The 24,582-nt window shown below is 38.8% G+C and overlaps 1 protein-coding gene across 3 annotated transcripts in view; it reads left to right on the plus strand.

Moving 5' to 3' along the window:
* Positions 1–24,582, plus strand: part of sh3rf3 (SH3 domain containing ring finger 3) — a 292,799-nt gene that overhangs the window by 258,663 nt on the left and 9,554 nt on the right. For all 3 annotated transcript variants that reach the window (XM_008107051.3, XM_062975422.1, XM_062975423.1), the window contains one exon: positions 18,829–19,166. In XM_008107051.3, the coding sequence (XP_008105258.2) occupies positions 18,829–19,166 (338 nt within the window). The remainder of the gene's footprint in view (positions 1–18,828; positions 19,167–24,582) is intronic.

The raw sequence follows: 24,582 nt of genomic DNA on the forward strand, positions 1-24,582 counted from the left end.
GCATGTACATGTCTTGTTCATGTTGGTGTTGCTCTAGATGTAGAATGAGAAACTTGGACTCTCATAGGATTCAGTCTTACATCAAGAAAACATTTTCTGTATTGAGCCATCAAGTATTCTTCTAGAATACTAGAAGAAGCAAGCATCTTAAAACTTTTTAATGGGAGGGCTCAACATTGACAAACATGTTTTTAAATACATTAAATTTATTTTCCAAATTTGTCAGATCATTTGAGAGGAGTCAGGATCCACCCTTAGTTTCCTCAGAAAGTAAATTTTCCTCAACATTATCAGAGATAATATGTTTTGAGGCAGTTTTTGATCCAACTTTCGCAATTATTTATTCATTTATTTATTTAGTATATTTATATACTTCCTTTCTCACCCCGGGGGCAGTTTACAACATATTAATGGCAAGAATTCAACATACATATAATAAAGAATCATAATAACTATCATGCGAAATCTTAACTGGGGCAATTTTGGTTCTGACTCTGGCCAAAAATATTAGTATTTTTAAACCTCTGTATTTTTTTAATGTAATGTTATGATCCAACAGAAAAGGGAAACTCTCCCCATCTCCAGTACAATTTAACACATCCTTCAAGCCGTATTGAACTCATGGGAACAGACTCCTCAGTAGGCAAGTATAGGATTGTGGATACAAGAGTGATCCATTCAAGATCATTTTCTATGTGTTCAAAATGTTTAGCAAGACAGAATTACCAAATGGAAATAGATAATATATTTGCCCATGTGTTTTTCATCAGGCTATGACTGTCACTCATTAGCTGTCCATACTTTGTTATGGTACAAGCTCACTTCCCTCCCTTAACTTGGCTTGTAACCTCAATAGTAATCCTTGTTATCTGATAGTAGGAGCAGCACTATTGCCAAAGCCATACTACATGATCCACAACATAATCTTAAAGCACATGATACAGTTCCTTTGCTAAATTAACAATATTCTAAATGCCCAAAGAGAAGACTTCAGGAAATAAATATTTAGTCTCTTAGAGCCACCGGTGATGCAGCGGATTAAATTGCTGAGCTGCTGAACTTGCTGACTGAAAGGTTGGTGGTTTGAATGTGGGGAGTGGGGTGAGCTCCCATTGTTAGTCCCAACTTCTGCCAACATAGCAGTTCAAAAACATGCAAATATGAGCAGATCAATAGGCACCGCTTTGGTGGGAAGGTCATGGCGTTCCATGCAGTCATGTCAGCCACATGACCTTGGAGGCGTCTACAGACAACGTCAGTTCTTTGGCTTAGAAATAGAGATTAACACCAACCGCCAGAGTAGGACACAACTAGACTTAATGTCAGGGGAAAACTTTTACCTTTACCTCATAGAGCAATTGGAGAAAAAACAGGCCAGAATAAATGTTGAGGACTTGCAACTTCATAAGTGGAGTTATGTCCACAGGAATTAGAACTGAGCAGTTTTGTAATCAATGATGTTACATTTCTACATGAGGGAGCCAGCAAAATGTCAGATGTATGGTGAACCCAGGCACTTCATTCCTGTTGTTTATCAGAACATAGGGAGCGCCAATGCAGTATTGAAGGACATCACAAAACCTTCCCCAGTGTACATATATTCACAATTCACTAACACTTCTGCTACGTACCCTGTTTCCCCGAAAATAAGACAGGGTCTTATATTAATTTTTGCTCCCAAACATGCACTAGGTCTTATTTTCAGGGGATGTCTTATTTTTCCATGAAGAAGAGCTCACATTTATAACAACAAAATGAACATTTATTATATACTGTAAAGTAGTTGTCATCACAAACCAGCATAACCAGACAAACTATGAATCCTATCAAGAATTTCTTGTTACTACCATTATTGACATGCACAACAATCTATGGTACCTCTTGCAATTTAGGTTTCACAAGGTTTCCACGCTGATTTCTCTCTATTCTAGTTTCAATGTAGTCATGAATGATGAATAATATAATATACTATAATAATAATATGATAATATAATAATAATATAATGATATACAATATATTAATGAGATAATATAATATAGGATATAATAATAACAGAAAATGATAATAATATGGTATTAATAGGATAATATAATAATGGGATATAATAACAGAATAGCATAATAATATAATAATAATAGGATAATATAATAGAATAATAGAATGGAATAGAATGATATAAAATATATTAATAGGATAATATAAAATGGAATATAATAATAACAGAATATGCTAATAATAATAAAATAATAATATGATAATATAATAGAATAATAGTATAGAATATAATGATATAAAATATATTAATAGGGTAATATAAAATGGAATTTAATAATAACAGAATAATAATATAATAATATGAAAATATAATAGAATAATAATATAATGATAATAGAAAAATATAATATAATGATTTAAAATATATTAATAGGATAATATAATAATGGGATATAATAATAGTAACAGAATATGATGATAATAATATGGCAATAGAATAATAGTATAAAATAATCAGTTTCATGGCATAGGATAGGAATAAGGATGAGAGGAGAATCCCAATGCGTCCTGTACCTTTAAGGAGCACAGAAGCCTTGGGGACGAGTGCAAAGCCCTCTTCCTTCCCTCCCTCCCACCCTCCCTTGCCCTGGCTCCAGGAGCCAATCAGAAGCCTCTGGGAAGAAGAGAGCATGGCCAGCATGGCCAGGACGGAGAAGGAAGAAACGGCAGCGCAGGCAGCAGCCACGGAAGGTTTTTCAAGCCTCGGCTGGGGGACAGGCAAGGCGAGGGAGGGAGGGAGGGAGGCCCAGAAAGCAAGCACTTTCCCTCCCTCCCTCCCTCCGGTGTATGTATGTGTGCTGCTTCTGCCCTGCAGCCATGCTTCCCAATGGAACTCTGCTGCAGCCTTAGCTGCTAGGTCTTACTTTCAGGGGAGGCCTTATATTTGGCAATCCCCCCAAAACCCTGCTAGGTCTTATTCTTTGGGGAGGTCTTATTTTCGGGGAAACACGGTAGGTAGGGATGCATCTACACTGTAGAATCAATGCAGTTTGGCACCATTTTAACTGCCATGGTTGAATTCAATGGAATCCTGGGATTTGTAGTTTGATGAGACATCAGAACTCTTTGGTATAGAAAGCTGGAGACCTTGTAAAATTACAAGTTCCATGATTCAATAGCATTGAGCTATGATTGTTAAGATGGTATCAAACTACATGAATTCTACAGTGTAAAGGCATCCTAAGTAAACAAATATATATATAACATAGACAGTGATAGACAATCTTAATCATAAGTATTAGTTCAACTAGCCATGCATATTGACCTGTTCTCTTCCCACTTTGTGAAAACACGATACATTTTTATCCATAAAGGTTAGCATTTATTCATTGATGAGAACTTTTGTTTTTTAAAATGAAAGAATGCATTTTATTTTCATCATGGTATATACAAGAAAGGATTCTAAAATGGGAGAGGATCAACTCTACTCTCTTAAAAATCCCTTTAAAATGGATTCTTTATTAACTGTAGAGCTATAAAAGAAAGGAAGGCACTTTTATTGTTATGAACAATAACCAAGGATAACGTAGGCTATAACTAGAGGAAGGAAGTGAAAACTTTGCTTGCTTCTCATATATCAACAAAATCATTTTTAAAAAGTACTGTATACAAAACTCTTACAGAAAAGAACCACAACCTTGAGCTTTAAAACCGTGGATGGTACTGGTTGCTGTATATTTATTCCAATGTGAAATCAAAAGTTGGCAAATATCAGGACATTTCTTTACTACAAGTCCAGATGTCTGAAGAATATTGTTGTAATATGCATTTTCCAGCACTCTTTGCTGGCATTGATTATTACTGTCTGTAAAAATATGTAATAAGGAAAGCTATTTGCTTTGAACATCTTTGTTCAAGAAAAACATTGAATTATTGTCCTTTTATTTAATCATAGAAGAAGTCTTTGAGAATATTTGTCCAAACTGTTCACTCAGAATCAAAATACCACTAGGATCATTAGGAGCCCCCAGTGGCGCAGTGGGTTAAACCCTTGTGCCGGCTGGACTGATGACTTGAAGGTTGGGTTGCTGACCTAAAGGTTGCCTGTTCAAATCCAACCTGGGGAGAGCGTGGATGAGCTCCCTCTATCAGCTCCAGCTCCATGTGGGGACATGAAAGAAGCCTCCCATAAGAATGGTAAAAACATCAAAACATCTGGGTGTCCCCTGGACAACGCCCTTGCAGACAGCCAATTCTTTCACACCAGAAGCAACTTGCAGTTTCTCAGGTCACTCCTGACATGAAAAAAAACTAGGATCACTGTATAACCATATTATTATTATTATTATGTTGCTCTTAATGAGACATGCCGCATTATCACAGGATGTCTACACTGGAGAAATTATGCTTTTTAGCCAGTATTGCACCACCTGACATCCATTGGGAAGTAGCAGCCAATAATGAAAGGACCAAGGCATTGACATCTCTGGCCCATCCTCTGTTCAGATATCAACCAGCAAACAAACACCTTAAATCAAGAAATAGCTTCCTAAGATCTGCAGAGATACTCGCAGGAGCACCTCAGCAAGTGAGAGTCCAAAAGTGGCAGGTTAAAACCCAGAGCCTCAATCAGTGGTACCAGATGAGAAACTCCCCCTTGAGCATACAGAAGACTGAGCCACTTGGAAGGCGCTGAACAGACTGCATTCTGGCACCACGAGATGCAGAGCTAAGCTTAAGAAAGGGGGCTACAAAGTGGAGTCCACCACATGCGAGTGTGGAGAAGAGCAAACCAAAGACCACCTACTACAATGCAGTCTGAGCCCTGCCACATGCATAACGGAGGACCTTCTTGCAGCAACACCAGAGGCACTCAAAGTGACTAGCTTCTGGTCAAAGGAAATTTAATATAATGCTAAGTTTTTAATTTTGTGGTTTTTCTATACATTATAACTGTATTCTCAATTTGCTTCTGACAAGATACAATTATTATTATTATTATTATTATTATTATTATTATTATTATTATTATTATCCTGCTTTTCTCCCCTTGGGGACAGTTTTTAAAAATACAAAGGTTCAAAAACAATTAAATAATAACAGTGTGGTAAAACCAGAATTAAAATACAGTAAATACACTAAAATGGCCTTTAAAACTCTTGTCCCCCCTGCAATCCCACCCAATGTCTGCAGAACCTGCTCCTTACCCTTCCCCAAAAGCCTGTTGGCAGAAGGAAGTCTTAACCTGTGGTACACTTTTTAAAAGCTCATCCTGAAGACAGGATTGACTAAGTATTAACTTCTGTATTTCAACTATGTTTTGTTCAAAAGGGAAAGTGCATTTAACTCTGTATAGCTGCTCAGAAGAAGAGAGATTTCTTGTTCTTGAAATACTTTGAAATTGGCCAACTCTTTGAGAGTTGGTGAGTATGTTCCAATATAAGCTAAACATGAAAAAAAATAATTGTGAACCCTGATCATACATTTATTTATTTATTTATTAGACTTGTATACCGCTACTCCCAGTTTGTCTCAGAGCGGTTTACAGAAATAGATTAAAACAATACACTTAGCTTTAAAATAACAATAAAACAATAAACACAACAATAAAAACAGACATAGGACATACAGTTTGTTTTCAAGAATTCTACCAAGTTGAATTTCATATTGAGGCTGTCAATAAATTCTTATGGTAGTTAAGACATAATTGAGGGTTTATTATGCTTAGCCTTAAATTATTTCAAGATGGAACTTTATTTCAGTTTAGAACACGATTAAATATTTGACCTTTTTGGCACTAGTGCGTGTAAGAAGTCATAACACAAAATTTAAATCCAGAAGATGGTAAAATACATCAAACAAAATATGATACAGCTGTATATAATGGCTCTCCTCATTTCTAATTTGTTTTAACTATAGAGATATAGCACTGCCAAGTTTTGCATTGTAGTGATAAAAGCTCAAGCAAACTTATGTACTGCTAAAGTTCAATTTCCTTTCAGTGCACATTTGGGGCTGTATCCAGTGCACATGGCCCACAGATTTCCCTGCTCCAGAGGATAGTATCTTGGCTTTGAAATAGTTATGAGATTGGTAAAAAAAAATCTGCTGTGTTTGTAGATTTTTTTTCTCTCCTCCCCACATTGTTGATTTTGTTTGTGTTCTCATGGAATAGAAGACACAGAATATTTGTGTGAAATTATTTTCCTGGATAGGCTTTTGAAAAGGTGACAGTGAATTCCTGAAAGCACTTCTTCAGGAATAATAGAAAAGGAATAAACAGCTCTACCTTGAGTCCCTAAAAAGGTTAATAAAAATAAAATAAAATTAAAAGGAGATTTAGAATAATAATAATGATGATAATAATAATAATAATAATTTTTTTAAATCATATCAGAAGTGAATTGAGGCAAGTCACTTCTGATGTGAGAGAATTCATCGTCTTCAAAGACGTTGCCCAGGGGACTCCCGGATGTGTTACCATCCTGTGGGGGCTTCTCTCATGTCCATGTATGGAAAGCAAGAGCTGACAGATGGAAGCTCACACCGTCTCGCAGATTCAAACTACCAACCTTCAAGTCAGCAGTTCAGCCAGCACAAGGATTTAACTTATTGCACCACCACGGCTCCTAAGAATAATACCCACCCACCCCTGTGGCTCGAGGTAGGATACAACATCATTAAACCGTTATTGTCAAGACTCCATTGGTGATGTAACACCAACATAAGTGTTCGTATGTTTCTGGTTGTATTTTTTCAATATGTTGTGTCTTCTGATTCTGGTTATGGATGTAGACTTTGCCAGCAGAATAGTAAACATAACCCTGCATTTTAAGTTATTCTATAAATGCATCCCATAGTGCACTTAGCGTGCACTCAAACAACTGCACAATTGGGGCACATGTTGGGATGATGCAAGTTTCACAATCTGTAACATAGCAGACCATTGACATTACTTACTTTATGCTACATATCCCCTGTACTGGTTCTTTCTCTGGGTCAGGCATCCCCATCTGATGTTTTTCATCTCGATTTCTATCAACCCAGTCAGAAATTATAGGTCAAAAGATCTGGAGGCCACTAGCATGGGGGGAAGTCCACTAGATCCCATGGTCATCTAGATATTGGTTGGCAATAATTTTATCTGATCATTATTGCAATTATGTAACAGTGGGGACTACATCTGCTTAAAAATTGGAGGATTCTAGGGTTTATAGTCCACAAAGTAATTCCTCAAGGCTCTGAGAGTGGGTCTGTTCTTCCCTGTTGTATTGTGTCTTAAAGGGGTCATTCCCATCTTGCTTTTTAACATATAATTGATTTTATAAATAAATACTATTACTGGGGAAAATTTTAAGGACAGTGAGATGTTCTTTCAGGAATCAACTATCACCTTTTCAAAAGCTTTTCCACTCAGGTATGGTACTATTAAATATTATCTTGTCAGAATCAAGGCTGAAATTTTAGTTGAACTTTCTGATGAGTCAAATCTCATTGAACTCAATGGGGCTTTGGGATAAACATGACTGGGACAGCACTATCTAAGCATAAAGCTGGATTATATATAAAACAGTAGAGGATGTGTCTTGTATCTACATTTTCCACTCTATAGTTTATTTCCACAGATATCTTTAGCTATTTTGTGCACAAAATTGCAAACCAACCTTGAATAATAAAATACATTGACTCAGTTAATATATGAAAAGGTTTGAAGAGAGCTATTCCTTACAGAGAAAGATTGAGCTCGATTATGTCAGCCTCTTTGGGAAGCTGCCATTGAGAAAAGAGCAATAAAACCTTTCCCTGTTACTCTCTGTAACCCACTGTCTTCTTTCCCAATCCATTGTCCAAAAACTTCAGTGCAGGTGTTGTTCTCACTTGGATTGAGTATTGGGCTGTGAGTGGGGCTGTAAGGTTTCTTTGCCTGATTTTTTGTGATCATGGAGGTTTCTAACAATATGTAGAATACATTATGCAGAAGTGGATCTCATGCTTAGCATCCTTCCCATCATTTTTTTCAATGTTAGAACATAAGGATAAGATTCTTGCAATCAGATGATGAATATTTCTCAAGCTGGCTATTAGCCCAGCCAAACGTATGAATCCCAGCTGTCAAAACATAGTATAGCTCAAATATTATAATAAAGCAAATCATTCCCCACCCATTCTTTTTTGGCTATAGTTCTTTTACATATGCAGTATGACATTGCTCAAAAATGACTTTCTTTAAGTGTTTTGGATGTTTTTGAATTTTGGACATTGACAATCCATATGTCACTGTATTGTCAGTTGGGTTAAATGGGATTTAGTTGCATAGGAATCCTGGTTTCTTCAGAAAGTAAATTTTCCTCAGTACTATCAGATATTTCCTTTCAAATCACCACACTTGAATTTCCCCATCATCATTCAAAATGGGGTTGTACCATGCTCTTAAGCATTCAAAAAGTACATATCAAGAATATTTGGGGACCAAACTTATGAGTTAACTTGGGATTACTACATAGACACTTCTCCACAGAAGTTAACATGTTGCCTGAATGTCTGACAGGTACATAGAATTACACAATCTGTCATATATATGCACAAGCCCAATGGTTTTGTTGTACACATGGACCAACATTTTGCTGGACTGTGGATACATAAACTGGAAGCTGTGGTCCATTGTTTCTGGCTATCTCTCACATCAAAATGCACTGATGTGTAACTATGGATCTTTTCCTCTAGTGCAGGTAGTTTTACTTTACAGTCTGCTCAGTCGTTGTCCATCAACTCTTCTCTCATCATGTACTCAAACATATGTTTGATTTTCCCAAATTTTCAATATGTTCTTACATTTTTATAATAAAGGCTAGCTCTACTGCCCCCTTCCACCCCAAGCCAAGGAAGCTGTCTTGGTCCTACACCAGTGTTTGTCATCAGACTGGATGAAAGCAAACAAATTAAAACTTAATCCAGACAAGACAGAGGTGCTCCTGGTCAGTCAGAAGGCTTGATGGGGATGGGGTTACACTCCCCCTGAAGACACAGGTCCACAGTTTAGGGGTCCTCCTCAACTCAGTGCTGAACCTGGAGACCCAGGTATCTGAGATGGCCAGGAGGGTGTTTGCTCAATTAAAACTTGTGTGCCAACTATGCCTACTCCTTGAAATGCCAAATCTGGCCATGGTGATACATGCTTTAGGTGAATCCCATTTGGATTACTATAATGCACTCCTTGTGGAACTGCTTCAGAAACCTCAGCTGGTTCAAAGAGCTGTGGCCAGATTGCTAACGGGGCTGGCTACCAGGACCACAAAACTCCCCTTTTGCAACAGCTCCACTTTTGGGAGCAGGCAATTAAAAGTGTTTCTGATAAAGCCCTATACGGCTTGGTCCAGGCTATTGGGCAGATGATATCTGCCTGTACAAACCTGCCCAGGCTCTTAGATCTTCAGGAAAGGTCCTTCTCATGGTCTTACCTCCATTGCAAGCTCGGTTGTTGGGAACGAAAGAGAGGGCCTTCTCGGTGACTGCCCCTCAGCTCTGATAGCCAGAATGGCCCTCTTCCTGCTGGACTGCCTCTCGGTGACTGCCTCTTCAGCAGCAGACTAAAAACTTTCTTTTCAGGCAGGTTTTGGGGAAAAAAAACATTTTTAAGAATGAGGCAGGAGCTGCTGTAGGATATCTGATTATTTTAACAGTTTTTCAGTGCGGACAGTGTTTTAACTAATTTTAGTTGTATGTTTAATTTTTTTAATGTTTGTATATGTTGGATTATAAATTGAGTTTGTTTTTTAATGTTGTGTGCTGTTTTGCATCTCAATCAAGAAATAAAAGCAGGAAATAATAATGACAACAATAATGGAATATTTCCTCCTTGGTGCAGAATTAAATGCTGGCATAAGTTACAGATTTGTCATCTGAATTAGAGTATTTACACATTGCCACAAGACTGCTGAATATATAGGCCCATTTCAAAATCCAGGCGTAGATGCTGAATATTAGTAGGTTCCTCCCTCTCAGATTCCTCTTCTAGTGAAGAGAACACTAGTTTTGGTTTTACGTATTCTAATATTTTTCTTTACAAGATTTTCAAATAATTGCAGTGTCTACAACTAGGAAGTACTTGTTTTTTAACGAGCTACCTTGACATCTACTTACTTTTTGTAGTAATAAGCTGAAATTGAGTTATGTTTGTGCCTCTAATGGTCATGGCTCTAATTCACTTCATTTCAGTGGAGCAATAGTGGGTTGTATTCCTGTTATTCATTAGTGGATGTGTGTCTCATTTGGTCTGAGAATTGGCAAGGGAAGGAGGAGGGGCTACATGAGTGGCCTCCTTGTGCTGCAATTGTAAAGGGTTGCTTTGTAACGCACTTCACATTTTTCTCAGAATTTTTGGGTGAGGGATATATGTATTGGTCATGTGGAAGAGCATGGGCACATTTTTCCTATAGCAGGATAGTAATATCAGTAGCAATTGGTTAGAAAGAAGTAACTCAATGAGTTACCATCGTTGTTTTCAATGGCACTAACTAGTAGTCAATTTTTGGACAATAAGAGTAATGAATGAATGAACTAGTTCCCTTTTAAAAGTAACATTCCAAGCTCTGGCTGCATGCTCTCACACTTCTTATGATCTTTTGACACATCATTAGAATAAGAAATTTACCAAACAGAGTTTCATTCCACAAAATATTGGATGTTGGAGTAGCACAAACAGAATAAGTTAGGTGGGAGATTGGAGCTCTTTCTGAAAAGAACATGCAGTGATCTAAAGTAAAATAATATTTAATGCATATTCTTCTTGTGTAACCATTAATAAGGATATAAGCATTCTAAGAGCATCGGCCAACGTTTTGCAAATATTTGAGAACTGATAATGTGAGGAGCATGGACAGGAATGGCTGCCACAATTTTATTAGCTAGTTCTCAAATTTGTGTCCCTCTTCCTCCACAAAGAAATATACATACCAAGTTTCTGACATTTAATGAGATTAAAGAATGCAAGACTAAGTTGTTTTATCTGTTTTGCTTCCAAAATAAAAATGCAATTCTGCTGAAAGCCAAGAAATTGAACTAATCTTGTAAGTATAATGTTAAAGTATTATCAAGCCTGAAGCTGAATTTCATCACGTCAAGATCTTATTAGCCTTCCAGAATATGCAGCACATTAGCTAACTTTTTCTTTTCTCTGTGTGTGGGTGTTTAAATCCCAGTGGCCAATAACCTATTTTCCTCCATATGCACAATGGGAGAACCTGAGAATACTAGTCAATAATCTAACTAGTATAGTGCTCATTTTATTACTATTGCCTAGAAACCCTTATTTATCAATGCAGTGATGCAGTAAATTTGCGGTAGGGGTTTCCTTAGTGTTCCTAATAAGCCCTTTTCTGGCTATTTCATTGAATTAAAAATCAGCTCATCTGTTTCAGTATTTATGCATCATCCAAACATTCAGAAGTATGGCAGCGTTTCACAGAGACTTCCTAATTAATATAAAAATTGATTATATGGCTGTGCTCATGCTTTTAAAATCATGCCCTGTGACTGCTTGAAAACCAAGCGTAGGATGAGACTGTTCCACAGGGATGTGCTTTTAAAAGACTGTAAGCTTTATCACACTAAATTTATCGTTATCATCTTTCCGCGAAAATTTTCTTTGAACATCTTCAGAACTTTTGTCACGGCATTTTGCTACAAGAGTTCTGATCATTTAGTACGGGAATGCCCATGTCACACCACACTCCTGAGATGCCTTCACGCAACAATTTATCAAAGAGAAGAGCTGCTAGCTTAAACTTACCATTTTCTCTGTCTTTCTGCAGTATACCTTTCTCAGGAATTTATCTTCATGTGATCAAATGATAAGTGGAAAACATGGGCTTAATAGAAACTGGGGACCCATCTACACTGCACTAAAATGTATTGTTATGAGTCGTCCAAACAGTAATTTTAACCACCATGGTAGAGTGTCAAAATCATGAAAATGTGTAAGGACACGTTGAATCTGGAAGGCAGTAGAGGATCTTGATGTAACATTTCATCAAAACATATGAAAATCAGGAATTGAAGTACATTAGAGTCTTGCTTATCCAACATAAACGGGCCAGCAGAACGTTGGATAAGCAAAAATTTTGAATAATAAGGAGGAATTAAGGAAAAACCTATTAAACATCAAATTACGTTATGATTTTACAAATTACGCACCAAAACATCATGTTTTACAGCAAATTGACAGAAAAAGCAGTTTAATACATGGTAACATTACGTAGTATGAATTTAACACCAAAACATCACAATGTATTGAAAACACTGACTACAAAAAGGCAGATTGCATTGGATAATACAGTACATTGGATGAGCAAAGATTGGGTAAGTGAGAATCTACTGTATATAAAACAAACAGTATTGTATTGCTCCCCTTTCAAACATCATGTCTTCTGTAGGACATTGGCCTTGTTGAAAGCAACCTATGGCGATAAAATACAAATTAAGGCCTGAGTGAGTCCTGTTTTGATCAGTTTTGACTGTAGTTTGGAAGTGTTGAACGAGCTCTGTCGATTTGTACGTAGTAGTACTACCTTGAGAAACACTGCAGTAGAGTCAAAGATTTTCTGCAACCTAGACCATTATGTGGGAATTGGATGAGAATGATATGTAACAATACAGTGGAGATCAGGCCTTCGGGTTCTGCTTGTCATACCCTTCAACATTTCACAGACGATAACCAGAATATATGGCTGAGCAACAGCAGAGTGTGGTCAAGATGGCAGTAGGTATTAATGAGGGAAAAAATACAAGTTAGAAAAGGCTACAGCTATTTGGTTTTTCCAGAGCCTACTGAGAAGACACTCCTCTTCTCCTCTCTCCCTTACTGAGTGAATCACTTTGAACTTATTTTGGAGCAATTGAAGAAAGCTGAGGACAAAAGGGAAAGTAAGAGAAACTTGGAAAGCTTGGAGAAAATAATGATTCTGGGGAAAATGGAAGGAAAAAGGAAGAAGGGCCAATCAAGGGCGAGTTGGATGGATGGTATCTTTGAACTGGCTTAACCTTGAAGGAGCTGGGGGTGGCAACGGCCAACAGGGAGCTATGGCGTGGGTTGGTCCATGAGGAACCAAGAGTCAGAAGCGACTGAATGAATAAACAACAACAACAGGAGAAACTGGGATATTTTTAAAGGAGCAGAAAAAGCAAGATATCCTAGGATTAATCAGGACTGTCCCTGAAAAATCAGAACAGTTGGGGGGTATGACAAGCTTTATGGGTAGTGCTGACATTGCCAGGGAAAGGGATCAAAACCAGTGCCAACCCTGCCATCAAACACAGTGTGACAACTACTTCATGCATCAGGTGCTAGTGGTAGTGTTGGAGAACAGAGCCACGTGTACACAAAGCTTGCCTGCTCCCCCAAGGTATCTTGACCATAACAAAATGGTAGCTGTCTGACTCTTTCTCAAATAGTCAGACTAAAATTTCAGGACGTCCCAAGGCCTCTAGGCAGGGCTGGGGGAAAAGCCTACTCAGAACACCAAAGAGTTAACCAGTGGAGAGAGCAATGACTTCAGTAGACCAATAGTCTGACTTAATATAATGGAGTTGCAGAACTTTATTTTTCACACATTTAAATCACCTTTTTTGCCTTTTTATTCTCTTTTTTCCATTATTGTTCTTTCTTGGGTTTGTTTAACTGAGAATTTGTGATATTGCGTGTTGAAATTGGAGAAATACGACGACCAATATGTTAGTCTGTTGTAGCAAAGTAACAGAGTCTGAAATCCTACTGGGTTGTTACAAATGCATAATCAATGGTTACACATCTGCAACTGTTTCCCTTCATTTTTAGGTGAGATTTAGATGGCATGAAAATTCCTAGTCCCCTTACGAATCTGGGGATCTGATCTCCTGTCACTCAAAAAGTGGCTGACTGTGACAAACACACAAATACATACACACAGTGATCTCTAGTGCAAGGACTGATTGAAACAGATACCTGGTTTTTACCATTTGCAATGGAGATCACACACATGAGAGTGGGAATGTTAGCCACTTCTGGGTGACAGGAGAAAGATTCCTGTCAATCACAACAGCTGCTGACTGGTGAGGATGGGATGGCGGGATTCACAATGTAGCTACATACCTATGTAGCAATGTAGTGCATAGACTAGGATTCCAACAAGAGCATTGTTGAATTTGAAGTCTGAATTTGAATGAAAATCATAAATATAGTAATAGTAATTTCATAAATACTAATGAAATCATGGGGAATGTGAAGATGTACATTTCACAAAGGTATGGGCATGGAGGTTCATGTTTTTTCAGAATTAATGCTTTAATTTGAAAGAAAGCTGATATGACATTTTATCAGTAGCATATAGCCTCTTAACTGGATGCATGCATGTGTACATATATACATATGTACTCAGTTAACTGCGACTGATATAATAACTCTGGTAAATATGATTCACATTTGCTAGTGATGTTTTGATGATCCAAGTATACTAGAAAGCGGTAATTCCGCTTTAGCTATGGCTTGTCCTGAATTGCCATTATTTTTTTAGACTTATGTTTTTGGGAACTGTTTTTGTGTCCTTGAATTAACTATACATTGTTCTTTTAGATTAATTTGGCAGAAAATTGGAAAGAGACTGCTTCCTAAGCTTAAAGGCTATTTGGAAAAGGCCTGGCAAATAGTGTTAAAGACAAAACGGATAACGTTGTAAAGGGTTAAGGAAGGAGGCCAGTTAGATACATTTGTGAAACACTGTGCATTGCGTGTTCAGTCTTACAATATTGTCACGGAATGATAATATTCAGCCATATGTTCTTTTCTATTTGCTTTATGGTGTCTGGCATGATAGTATCCCACCCCAGCCCCCAAATATTCTGTAACTAAAAAATGTTTAAACTGGGAAATATTAAACATAAAACCCTTACAAGTACAGATAGTCATCTAGATTCCCAAAAAACAAGTCAAGGTCTTAGAAATTTATTATTCCTTACTGAAGGCAGATCTGGCATTGCAAGAGCACATAAGAAACACAATAAAAGTAACAAATGGCATAATATTGGTTTCTTATGTTGTTTCCTTTTATCATGTAATGATTAACTTTTACTCATCACATGGGGAAGGGTTAAAATGGTTGGAAATGACATTTTTAAAGTTGTTTTTCAAGTCCTAAGCTATTCCCTTACTGTTTAAGACCCCCCCCCCCCAAATAAGGGGGTTTGAAAATAAAAAGTGCACCATCACAACCAATAATAAAACAAGCTGTGGCTAAAAATTGCGGAGTTAATGGCACTAAGCTATTCAGATAGGCTTGTACAGAAACAATTGAAGCAGCCTTCCAAGCTCTAAGCCACTGTTTTGGATCCCCCAGGTATGTTGGATTTCCAGAAGTCTCGGCCAGTATACCCATTGGCAGAGGATGAAGGATTCATCAACATTATAGAATTAATTCATAGAATCATAGAAAGAAAGAAAGAAAGAAAGAAAGAAAGAAAGAAAGAAAGAAAGAAAGAAAGAAAGAAAGAAAGATTTGTTTATTGATTAGTCTTCTGACCATATCAACAGCAAATAACAAGTATACAAAGGCACAACAAACACAAATCCCTATCTCAACACTCCTACAACTGTTAGCCAAAATATATTTAAGCGCTTAAAACTTGATTAAATAATAAGTTTGGTAAAATCGGATTAAATTAAATTACAAAATGATTTTGAATAAATTCATTGCCATGACAAGAGACCTCGTTTTATGAAAGAAAGATACAGCTGAAAGGCTAATCAATAAAATGTATTTGTATTTGTGAAATAAAGAGATCGCTTAGGTTGGTGGCTTTTATAATGGCTGTGTAGCGGATTGAGTGTAGATTCTCCCCAGAAAGGTAATAGGACAGTTTGGCATTTGGATCCCAATTGGTTGTTCCAACCAGAAGCGGTTGTAAATATTGAGATCTTGCCTTGGCATATAAACAACAATTGAACAAAATATGCATAACGTCCTCTATGGCCAGAGTGCCACAGATGCTGGTTCTTTCATGATAAAGAATTTTTTGAAATCATCCTGTTCTTACCATTGAATTAAGAATCATAGAATTGGAAAAGACCATAATGGCCATCCACTCCAACCTCTTGTCATGCATGAACATCCAATCAGTTTGACACCCATAAATGCTCTGGGAATCATTTGACTTGTAGTTTTATAAGGTCATTAGCCTTCTCTGCCAAACAGCATCAATGGCTCACCAAATTACAACTCCCAGGATTCCATAGCATTGAACAATAAAGTGATGTCAAACTGCATTCATTCTACAATGTAGATATACCTGAAGTCTGAAATACCTGCAAGGCAAAGGGTTGCAAGTCACTGCTGTGGGCTTATCATTGCTTGAAGGGACAATGTTAAATGCAGGGCTTGGGACAGTGGGCACAACCCATAGCTGCTGTCTACCAAAGAAACAGGTGTCAGTGCTGAAGATGCCATCTGCCTGCCACCCTGCTAGTTACCGCAACAGAAAAAAAAATACACATCGTGAAAATATGCAGCAGTGTGGGTTCTGAAGAAATGAAGAATTGCAGGGACAAGAAAGCTTCTTTGGAAGCCAGGGCAGCACTATCATGAATGAATGCCAGAGATTTTAGCACAGCATTGTGTATTACTGTCCTTTTTTCTATCCTGCCTTCCTTTCCAAATACCCTGTTTTGGCTGATCATTGAGCCAGGTCTTGTACTTAATTTCCCTCTATCTTGATGCTGATAGCTATTCTACCAATGTTGTCTTGAATCCAAATTGTTTCCAGTTGTTGGTCTAAACTGGAAGTAATTTCTTCTTGCAGAATTGGTGACATTAAAATAGTTATTACTTTAATCATCCCCTAGAAGAGTGATGATGAAAAAAATAAGATAGCAGTTTTTAAATAAAAATTAAAACTTTATTAACACTGCATTCGTAATTTTAAAATGCACCAGCTATAGAGAATTGGGGCTAGACAAAAGCTCTTCTACTGAAAGAAATGCCTTTCTGCTATGAGTGACATTTGATCACGGAAAACTGCTAACAAAGTAATCTGCTGGCAGAACAGCTCAGCTAAAATCTTCTGGCCGGAAAACTAAAAGGGTGGGGTAAGTAAGAAGCAAATGTATGCAAAACCTAAACCTCCAGTAGCCCAAGGATATAGCCCCAATGCCTGGCAGAAAATTAGGCCAAGGAAAGGGTGGTCTCAATATAGATAATTTACAATCTTGGAAAGGGTTTTGGACACCACCAAGCACAGTGTAGCTGGTGAAATGTGGATATAGCTGTGTTCAATTTGAATAGAAAATAATAGAACCAAAATTTATTGTAATATAACAATTTAGAAATTACCATCACCTATACTTGTACAGCCTATACTTGGTTAAGCCAATGAGCTTGCTGATCAAAAGGTTGCAGTTTGAATTCGGTGAGCAGGTAAGCTCCCACTGTTAGCCCCAGCTTCTGCCAACCTAGCGGTTCAAAATCATGCAAATGTGAGCAAATCAATAGATACTGCTCTGGTGGGAAGTTAACAGCACTCTATGCAGTCATGACCTTAGAGGTGTCTACGGACAATGTCGGCTCTCCGGCTTAGAAATTGAGATAAGCATCAACCCCCAGAGTCAGACACAACTAGGCTTAATGTCAGGGGAAAACCTTTACCTTTGCTTTTTCTTTGGTTGACCATCTATGTGGTATGCAAATGCATGCACTCCATCACAGAATAATCAGACTTGGTATAATGTATGTGGAGAAAATGAAGGTTTGAAGCTCAATTTCTCAGCTATTAATCTTTCAATTTATCTATTTTTATTTATCTGCCTATCTGCCTGCCTGCCTACCTCTCTGTCTATCTACTTGGGCTGTCTCTCAAATAAACACTTCCTTGGTGGTTCCTTATGTTTCTTCTACCATAAATAAAACAAGAATGAGCGATAGGGTAACTTTTGGGTAACCATGTCTACTATGCACACCCAAAGTGGCAAAAAACTAGGATTACACCAGAAGGGAACTGGAACCCAAGAAATAGGGTGCAAACAGTCTGCCAATGATATCCTATTTCCATTCCACTATAAACCAGGGATACACAGACTCAAAACAGAGTAATCTTGAACCACGCCTGCTTTTCTGAGTTGATGTAAGGGAAAAATGAAGGAGGGAGAATTGAAGGGAGAATGAGGTAAACACATGGAAGAAATATTTATAGTGAAACATAGTCTAGTTTGAACTTAGATGATTTCGTAAGAGAGTAAAGTATCTTGCAAGATTTTATGTTCTGATGTAGAAACTCTCCTCCCCTCAAATACTGGGATTTATTCAGCAAGAAAGAAGAAAGCAAGAAAAATAGGCAGAGAAGAAGTAATCCTGACAACACATCCAATTTATTGTTGCAGAGATGCATTTAACATTTACTTGTCACTGTGGAATTATAAAATAAAATAGTGTTCTGTTTCTCCCATGGGTAGAATCAAATAATATTGCCTTTTCAAATTCCAGCTGTTTAAAGTTGCATTTTCTCTTTCTGGATGAGTCATTTATGTTTATTACAGTGGAGATTCAATTTGAACTCCACTGTGCATCACCTTTACAACACGTAACAATGTAGCTCTCCTAGCTAAGAAGATTTGCAAATGATGCTTCATGTTCTTGTTTATTTTTCCACTTAAGTAAATCCTCCCTTTGCAGCTTTAGCAAAATGTAGGTTGAAAAGAGCCCACCTTTTATTTGCACTGGAGATGACTTGGATTTTTATTGGTGTAAATCTAAATGAGTTGATACTTGTTTGATCACAATGGCTCACATTGAATGTTTTATTTGACCTCCATCCAGAAAGAAAAGAAAAGCGGACTGCTGAAACTTCTAGCAGGAGCATCAACAAAAAAGAAATCACGTTCCCCTCCATCGATGTCGCCAACACATGACCCTTTGGCAATGGTGGAAGGCATGCTGCAGGGTGCTATTGGACCAGAACTGTCTTCTCTCTCTAGCCATGGAAGGGCCGGCTCCTGCCCAATCGAAAGTGAAATGCAAGGAGCGATGGAGATGGAACCTCTGCACAGAAAGACAGGCTCCTTGGATTTGAATTTTTCTATTCCTTCTCCCATAAGGCAGCTGCCACCCTCCATGGCTGCCATCCGTCCAGAACCTAAGCCATTGTTTCGGGAAAGGTATGTTGCTCATGTACAAAAATGCCTCAGAACAATAGTCCTTCGATGCTTATGTGCTTTTGCATGTACTCATATTTGTACTTGATGCTAGTGTTGTGCCTATGTTCTTTGTTGTTGTTGTTGTTGTTGTTGTTGTTGTTGTTTGTTTGTTTGTTTTGGAGAGCTTTTCATTCCTGTGAAAAAGATATGCCAAGATATGGAAAGATTGTTTCACCATCAACATAATCTTATTTAAATATACACGACACAAAACTGGGAGGGATAGCTAACACTCCAGAAGACAGGAGCAGAATTCAAAACGATCTTGACAGACTAGAGAGATGGGCCAAAACTAACAAAATGAAGTTCAACAGGGACAAATGCAAGATACTTCACTTCGGCAGAAAAAATGGAAATCAAAGATACAGAATGGGGGACGCCTGGCTTGACAGCAGTGTGTGCGAAAAAGACCTTGGCGTCCTCGTGGACAACAAGTTAAACATGAGCCAACAATGTGATGCGGCTGCTAAAAAAGCCAATGGGATTCTGGCCTGCATCAATAGGGGAATAGCGTCTAGATCCAGGGAAGTTATGCTCCCCCTCTATTCTGCCTTGGTCAGACCACACCTGGAATACTGTGTCCAATTTTGGGCACCGCAGTTGAAGGGAGATGTTGACAAGCTGGAAAGCGTCCAGAGGAGGGCGACTAAAATGATTAAGGGTCTGGAGAACAAGCCCTATGAGGAGCGGCTTAAAGAGCTTGGCATGTTTAGCTTGCAGAAGAGAAGGCTGAGAGGAGACATGATAGCCATGTACAAATACGTGAAGGGAAGTCATAGGGAGGAGGGAGCAAGATTGTTTTCTGCTGCCCTGCAGACTAGGACACGGAACAATGGCTTCAAACTACAGGAAAGGAGATTCCACCTGAACATCAGGAAGAACTTCCTCACTGTGAGCGCTGTTCGACAGTGGAACTCTCTCCCCGGGGCCGTGGTGGAGGCTCCTTCTTTGGAGGCTTTTAAGCAGAGGCTGGATGGCCATCTGTCAGGGGTGCTTTGAATGCGATTTCCTGCTTCTTAGCAGGGGGTTGGACTGGATGGCCCATGTGGTCTCTTCCAACTCTACTATTCTATGATTCTATGATTCTACTTGGAAGCCCCATGGAATTCAGTGAGTCTTAGTTGGAATTAAATGTGAATAAGATTGTAGCCTATGTCATTTGCCCTGCTAGAGCATAACTCTTGTCATTTTCTCATGCACACAAATATACACACCTTGGCTGGAATCCTGCTGGGGATTTACATATGTGTAAACACTGTAGTTACAATGTTGTGCAGTGAGTTGTGGCCCAGTCTCCACACTCACCAGGTGTCAGTCACAACCTCCACGCATAAAATAAAATCACACACACATGTCTTCCGAGCAAACCAAACCCAAGAAAAATCCAATTGCAATCAGTGAATGGCAATAGGGCAGGACTGTGAAATCTGGAAACCCCTAGCTATGACCGGCCCATAGAAAGTGGATATTATTGATTGATTGATTGATACCCTGCTTTATCTCTCCCAAAGGAGATTCATAACGGCTTACATTAGAAGTGTTAGCATACAATTTAAATTATACCAATATGCAAACATTAAAACAGGATTAAATATAAACAATGTTTAAAAATTCAGTTAAAATCCATTAAAATATATTCAAAGTTAAATACCACAGCACCCCCTGAATTTATCTTAAAACCCTTCTTCTTTAAAAGCCTGTCTGAATAAAAAGGTTTTAGCCTGCCACCAGAAGAACAACAGGGAGGGGGCCATTCTGGATTCCCTGGGAAGAAGAGAATTCCAGAGTCACAGGGCGGCCACCGAGGAGGCCCACTTTCGTTCCCACTAACTGAGCTTGAGATGGAGGTGGGACTGAGAGAAGGGCCTCTCCTGAAGTTCTCAGGACCTGGGCAGGTTCATACAAGGGGATGCAGTCAGCCAAATAGCCTGGACCTGAACCATCCAGGACTTTAAGGGTTATACCCAGCACTTTGAATTGTGCCTGGAAACAGACTGACAGCCAGTGGAGCTGCTAGAACAGGGGGGTTGTCCGCTCCCTATAGACAGCAGTTAGCAACCTGGCTGTAGTTCTTTGGACTATCTGAAGTTTCCGAGCACTCTTCAGAGGCAGCTCCACGAGAGCACATTGTAGTAATCCAGACAGGATGTACCACTAAAGCATGTACCACTGTGGCCAGATCTGGTTTCTCAAGGAATGAGCCCAGTTGGCACACAAGCTTTAATTGTGCAAAGGCCCTCCTGGCCACTGCCAACACCTGGAACTCCAGGTTCAATGATGTCCAGGCGGACCCTCAAACTGTGGACTTTTGTCTTAAGGGAAGTGTAACCCCATCCAGCACATATAGGATCCTTATTCCCGATCTACCTTCCAACTGACCAGGAATACCTCTGTCTTATTTGGATTAAGTTCCTTTTTTTTCCTCATCCAGTCCATTACTGATGACAGGCACTGGTTTAGAGTCAGGACAGCTCCCTTGGCTTTAGGTGGAAAGGGGTAGTAGAGTTGGGTGTGATCTGCATATAGGTGGCACCATACTCCAAAATTCCAGATGACCTCTCCCAGTGGTTTCATGTATATGTTGAACAGCATGGGCGACAAAACAGAACCATGAGGAACCCCACAGGTCAACGGTCAGAAGTTCGAACAGGAGCACCACCTTCTGGGTATGGCCTCCCAGGAAAGACCGGAGCCACTGTAAAACAGTGCCTCCCAGTCCCATCCCAGTGAGATGACCAGAAGTATACCATGATCAATGGTACTGAATGCCACTGAGAGACCCAGAAGAACCAGCAGGGACACACTCCCCCTGTCTAGCTCTCTTCACGAAGGTGACCATAGCTATCTCTGTTCCATAGCTAAGCCTGAAACCAAACTGAAATGGATCTAGATAATCAATTTCATCCAGAAATCCCTGGAGTTGAGAAGCCACCACATGCTCCAAAATCTTGCTCTAAAAGATATGGATTCAGTAAGAGGAAGGCATGTCAATCAAATCCTTGCTGTCACTGCCTTCCATATGGAAATCTATATCCTCAATGTGAAAGACTGGGTTCTGTTCCCCTATTGTCACAGGGAGTGGGACCCTTAGTCAAGTGCTTCCTGATCAACAACAGAACAGACCCCCATCAATCACAGCTGATGCTTCCCATTATGTGAGGATTGAAGGGCTTATGCATTCTCTATTCTCACAGCAAAATAGGTTGTACATTGTTTGTCAGGATCAAGATAGCTACTAGGGAGAACATAGTGTAACCTAGCCATAGGACTCTGAAGACCAAGTTTCAAATTTCTATTTGGCCATGGAAACTGGGTGACCTTTGGCAAGTCACAATCTGTCAGTCTCCAAGGGGAGCAAAAGCATACCCACTCTGAAGAAATCTGACAAAGTCAGTCTGAAACTACTGTGTTGTGTTTGCCTTAGGGTCGCCATAAGTTGGGAACAACTTGAAGGCATACAACAACAAAACAACAAAGGGAAGAAAGATTTAAACATCACCTTCACATTTGCTATGATCTTAGTAATTAGCACTAACACCCCAGTAGCTGGCATTGCATTTCAGTGAATATTCACATTAAATCCAGGCGTACTATGATTTGGCCCTTGGAGAGTATGCAAATAGATTGGCTTCTACCATTGCCAACTCTCTCTTTCTTTTGAGTCAATTTAAACTGAGACAGATGTATTTATAAGGCAAATCCAGAAGGCTTATGTTTATTGCTGCTAGTGTTCATTTTTCTTTTACCCAAACATGAGAATAGCACTAGTTCTCTACACTACCTACCTGACAAGAGAAGTTAAGCAAAGCAGGGTTGTCAACTTATGAGATGAAACATGAACACAACCAGAAAACCTTTCTGCGTGGTTCATGGTTTAAGATTATTCCCATGAACTGTAACTAGATTTAAACAGACAGATCCCTAAATGAGTACAGAGTGTGGCAGCTCTGAGATGTAGTAATAGAAAATTTGATTCTCATTTGTAGGCATTTTGCTTTCCACAGTCTTAAACCCAAGAATAACCTCTAATTGAAATAACCTTAATTATACTCAGCAGGCAAGATTGTCTAATTGATTTGTGAATTAACTTCCATATCACTGGTTTATCTCCATTCCCTAACAGATCATATGGTTCTTTATGCCCATAAATGAGGTATATTAATTACCTTTACACACTATGGAGGCGAATGCCTAGCTTTGGAATCAGCTGAACAGCTACATTAAGCACTTGTCTAGAAGTTCATTCCACATCCATTTCTGCTCATTAAATCACGAAATTGCAAAGAAGTGCCATTGTAAAAAAATTACATATGTGAAGCTGCATTTCACATCTGGCAGTACAAGGAGTTTTACTTTAAACTTCTCTCACCACTTGCACGCATAGGGAACCATTGCCAGTTTTAAACCTCTGGCATGTGTCTGGTCTACGCCATCTGTACTCAGATAGTCCGTTTTCAAAACCTTTGTATTTCACTCATAGGTGCAATAGTGAAGTCACAAATTACACATGACAGTAGCATGTTTGTGTCTTTAAAAGCAAGTCAGGGACCATCATGCTCTGGTTTCATTTTTCCTTAAGCTTATTGTCCATCCTTCCAGGCAGTTTTCTACCAATCATGCACCAGTTAGTAATAGAAGTGTTCACTTATTTTGGTCTTGCTTATGAGAGTAAAGAATTTCAAAAGCTTACTTCCTTCTGGATGAGATTGCAAGAGTTTTACACATTTTTCTGATATCTCTTGCATTGAGGGATATTTTATGAAGTCTTTTTGATTTTGCATTTGGAGGAAAAGGAAGCTGGGTTTTGCACACAATGCAGATAGGCATCTTGTTAGTATGCGATGATTATGCAAGTCAACCTTCAAGTCATTTCCAACTTATGATGACCCTAAGTCAAACATATTGTGGGTGTTTTGTGGCAATATTTGTTCAGAGAGGGTTTTTTTCTTCTGTGACTGAGAGGGTGACTTCCCAAGGTCACCCACTGGGTTTTCATGGCTGAGTGGGGATTTGAACTCAAGTCTCCAGAGTCCTAGTCTAATACTCAATCCACTAAACCACACTGGTTCAAATATATGTCCCCACAAGTCTTGTTTTTGGTTGTTGTGGAAGCTAGAATTCTGTTCCAACCACACAAGAACCCAAATCCCTCCAAGCAGCACAGACACTTTCCCAAATCAAGCCATTTCTGTGTTACTGAGCAGGAGGAAGTTGGGTCAGAACATGTCCAACTATTTCCCAGTAGCTGGATGGACTGCAGACACATCCTAGAGACCCCTTTATAATTGTGTGAGAAAGCACTCTAGGCTGGGCAAGAATGGAAATATCCACCTGAAACTCCTGAAGGATACCAGCAGGGCTCAATGTTTTCCTCCTC

Source organism: Anolis carolinensis, chromosome 3, assembly GCF_035594765.1.
Source record: "Anolis carolinensis isolate JA03-04 chromosome 3, rAnoCar3.1.pri, whole genome shotgun sequence".
Lineage (NCBI taxonomy): Eukaryota > Metazoa > Chordata > Lepidosauria > Squamata > Dactyloidae > Anolis > Anolis carolinensis.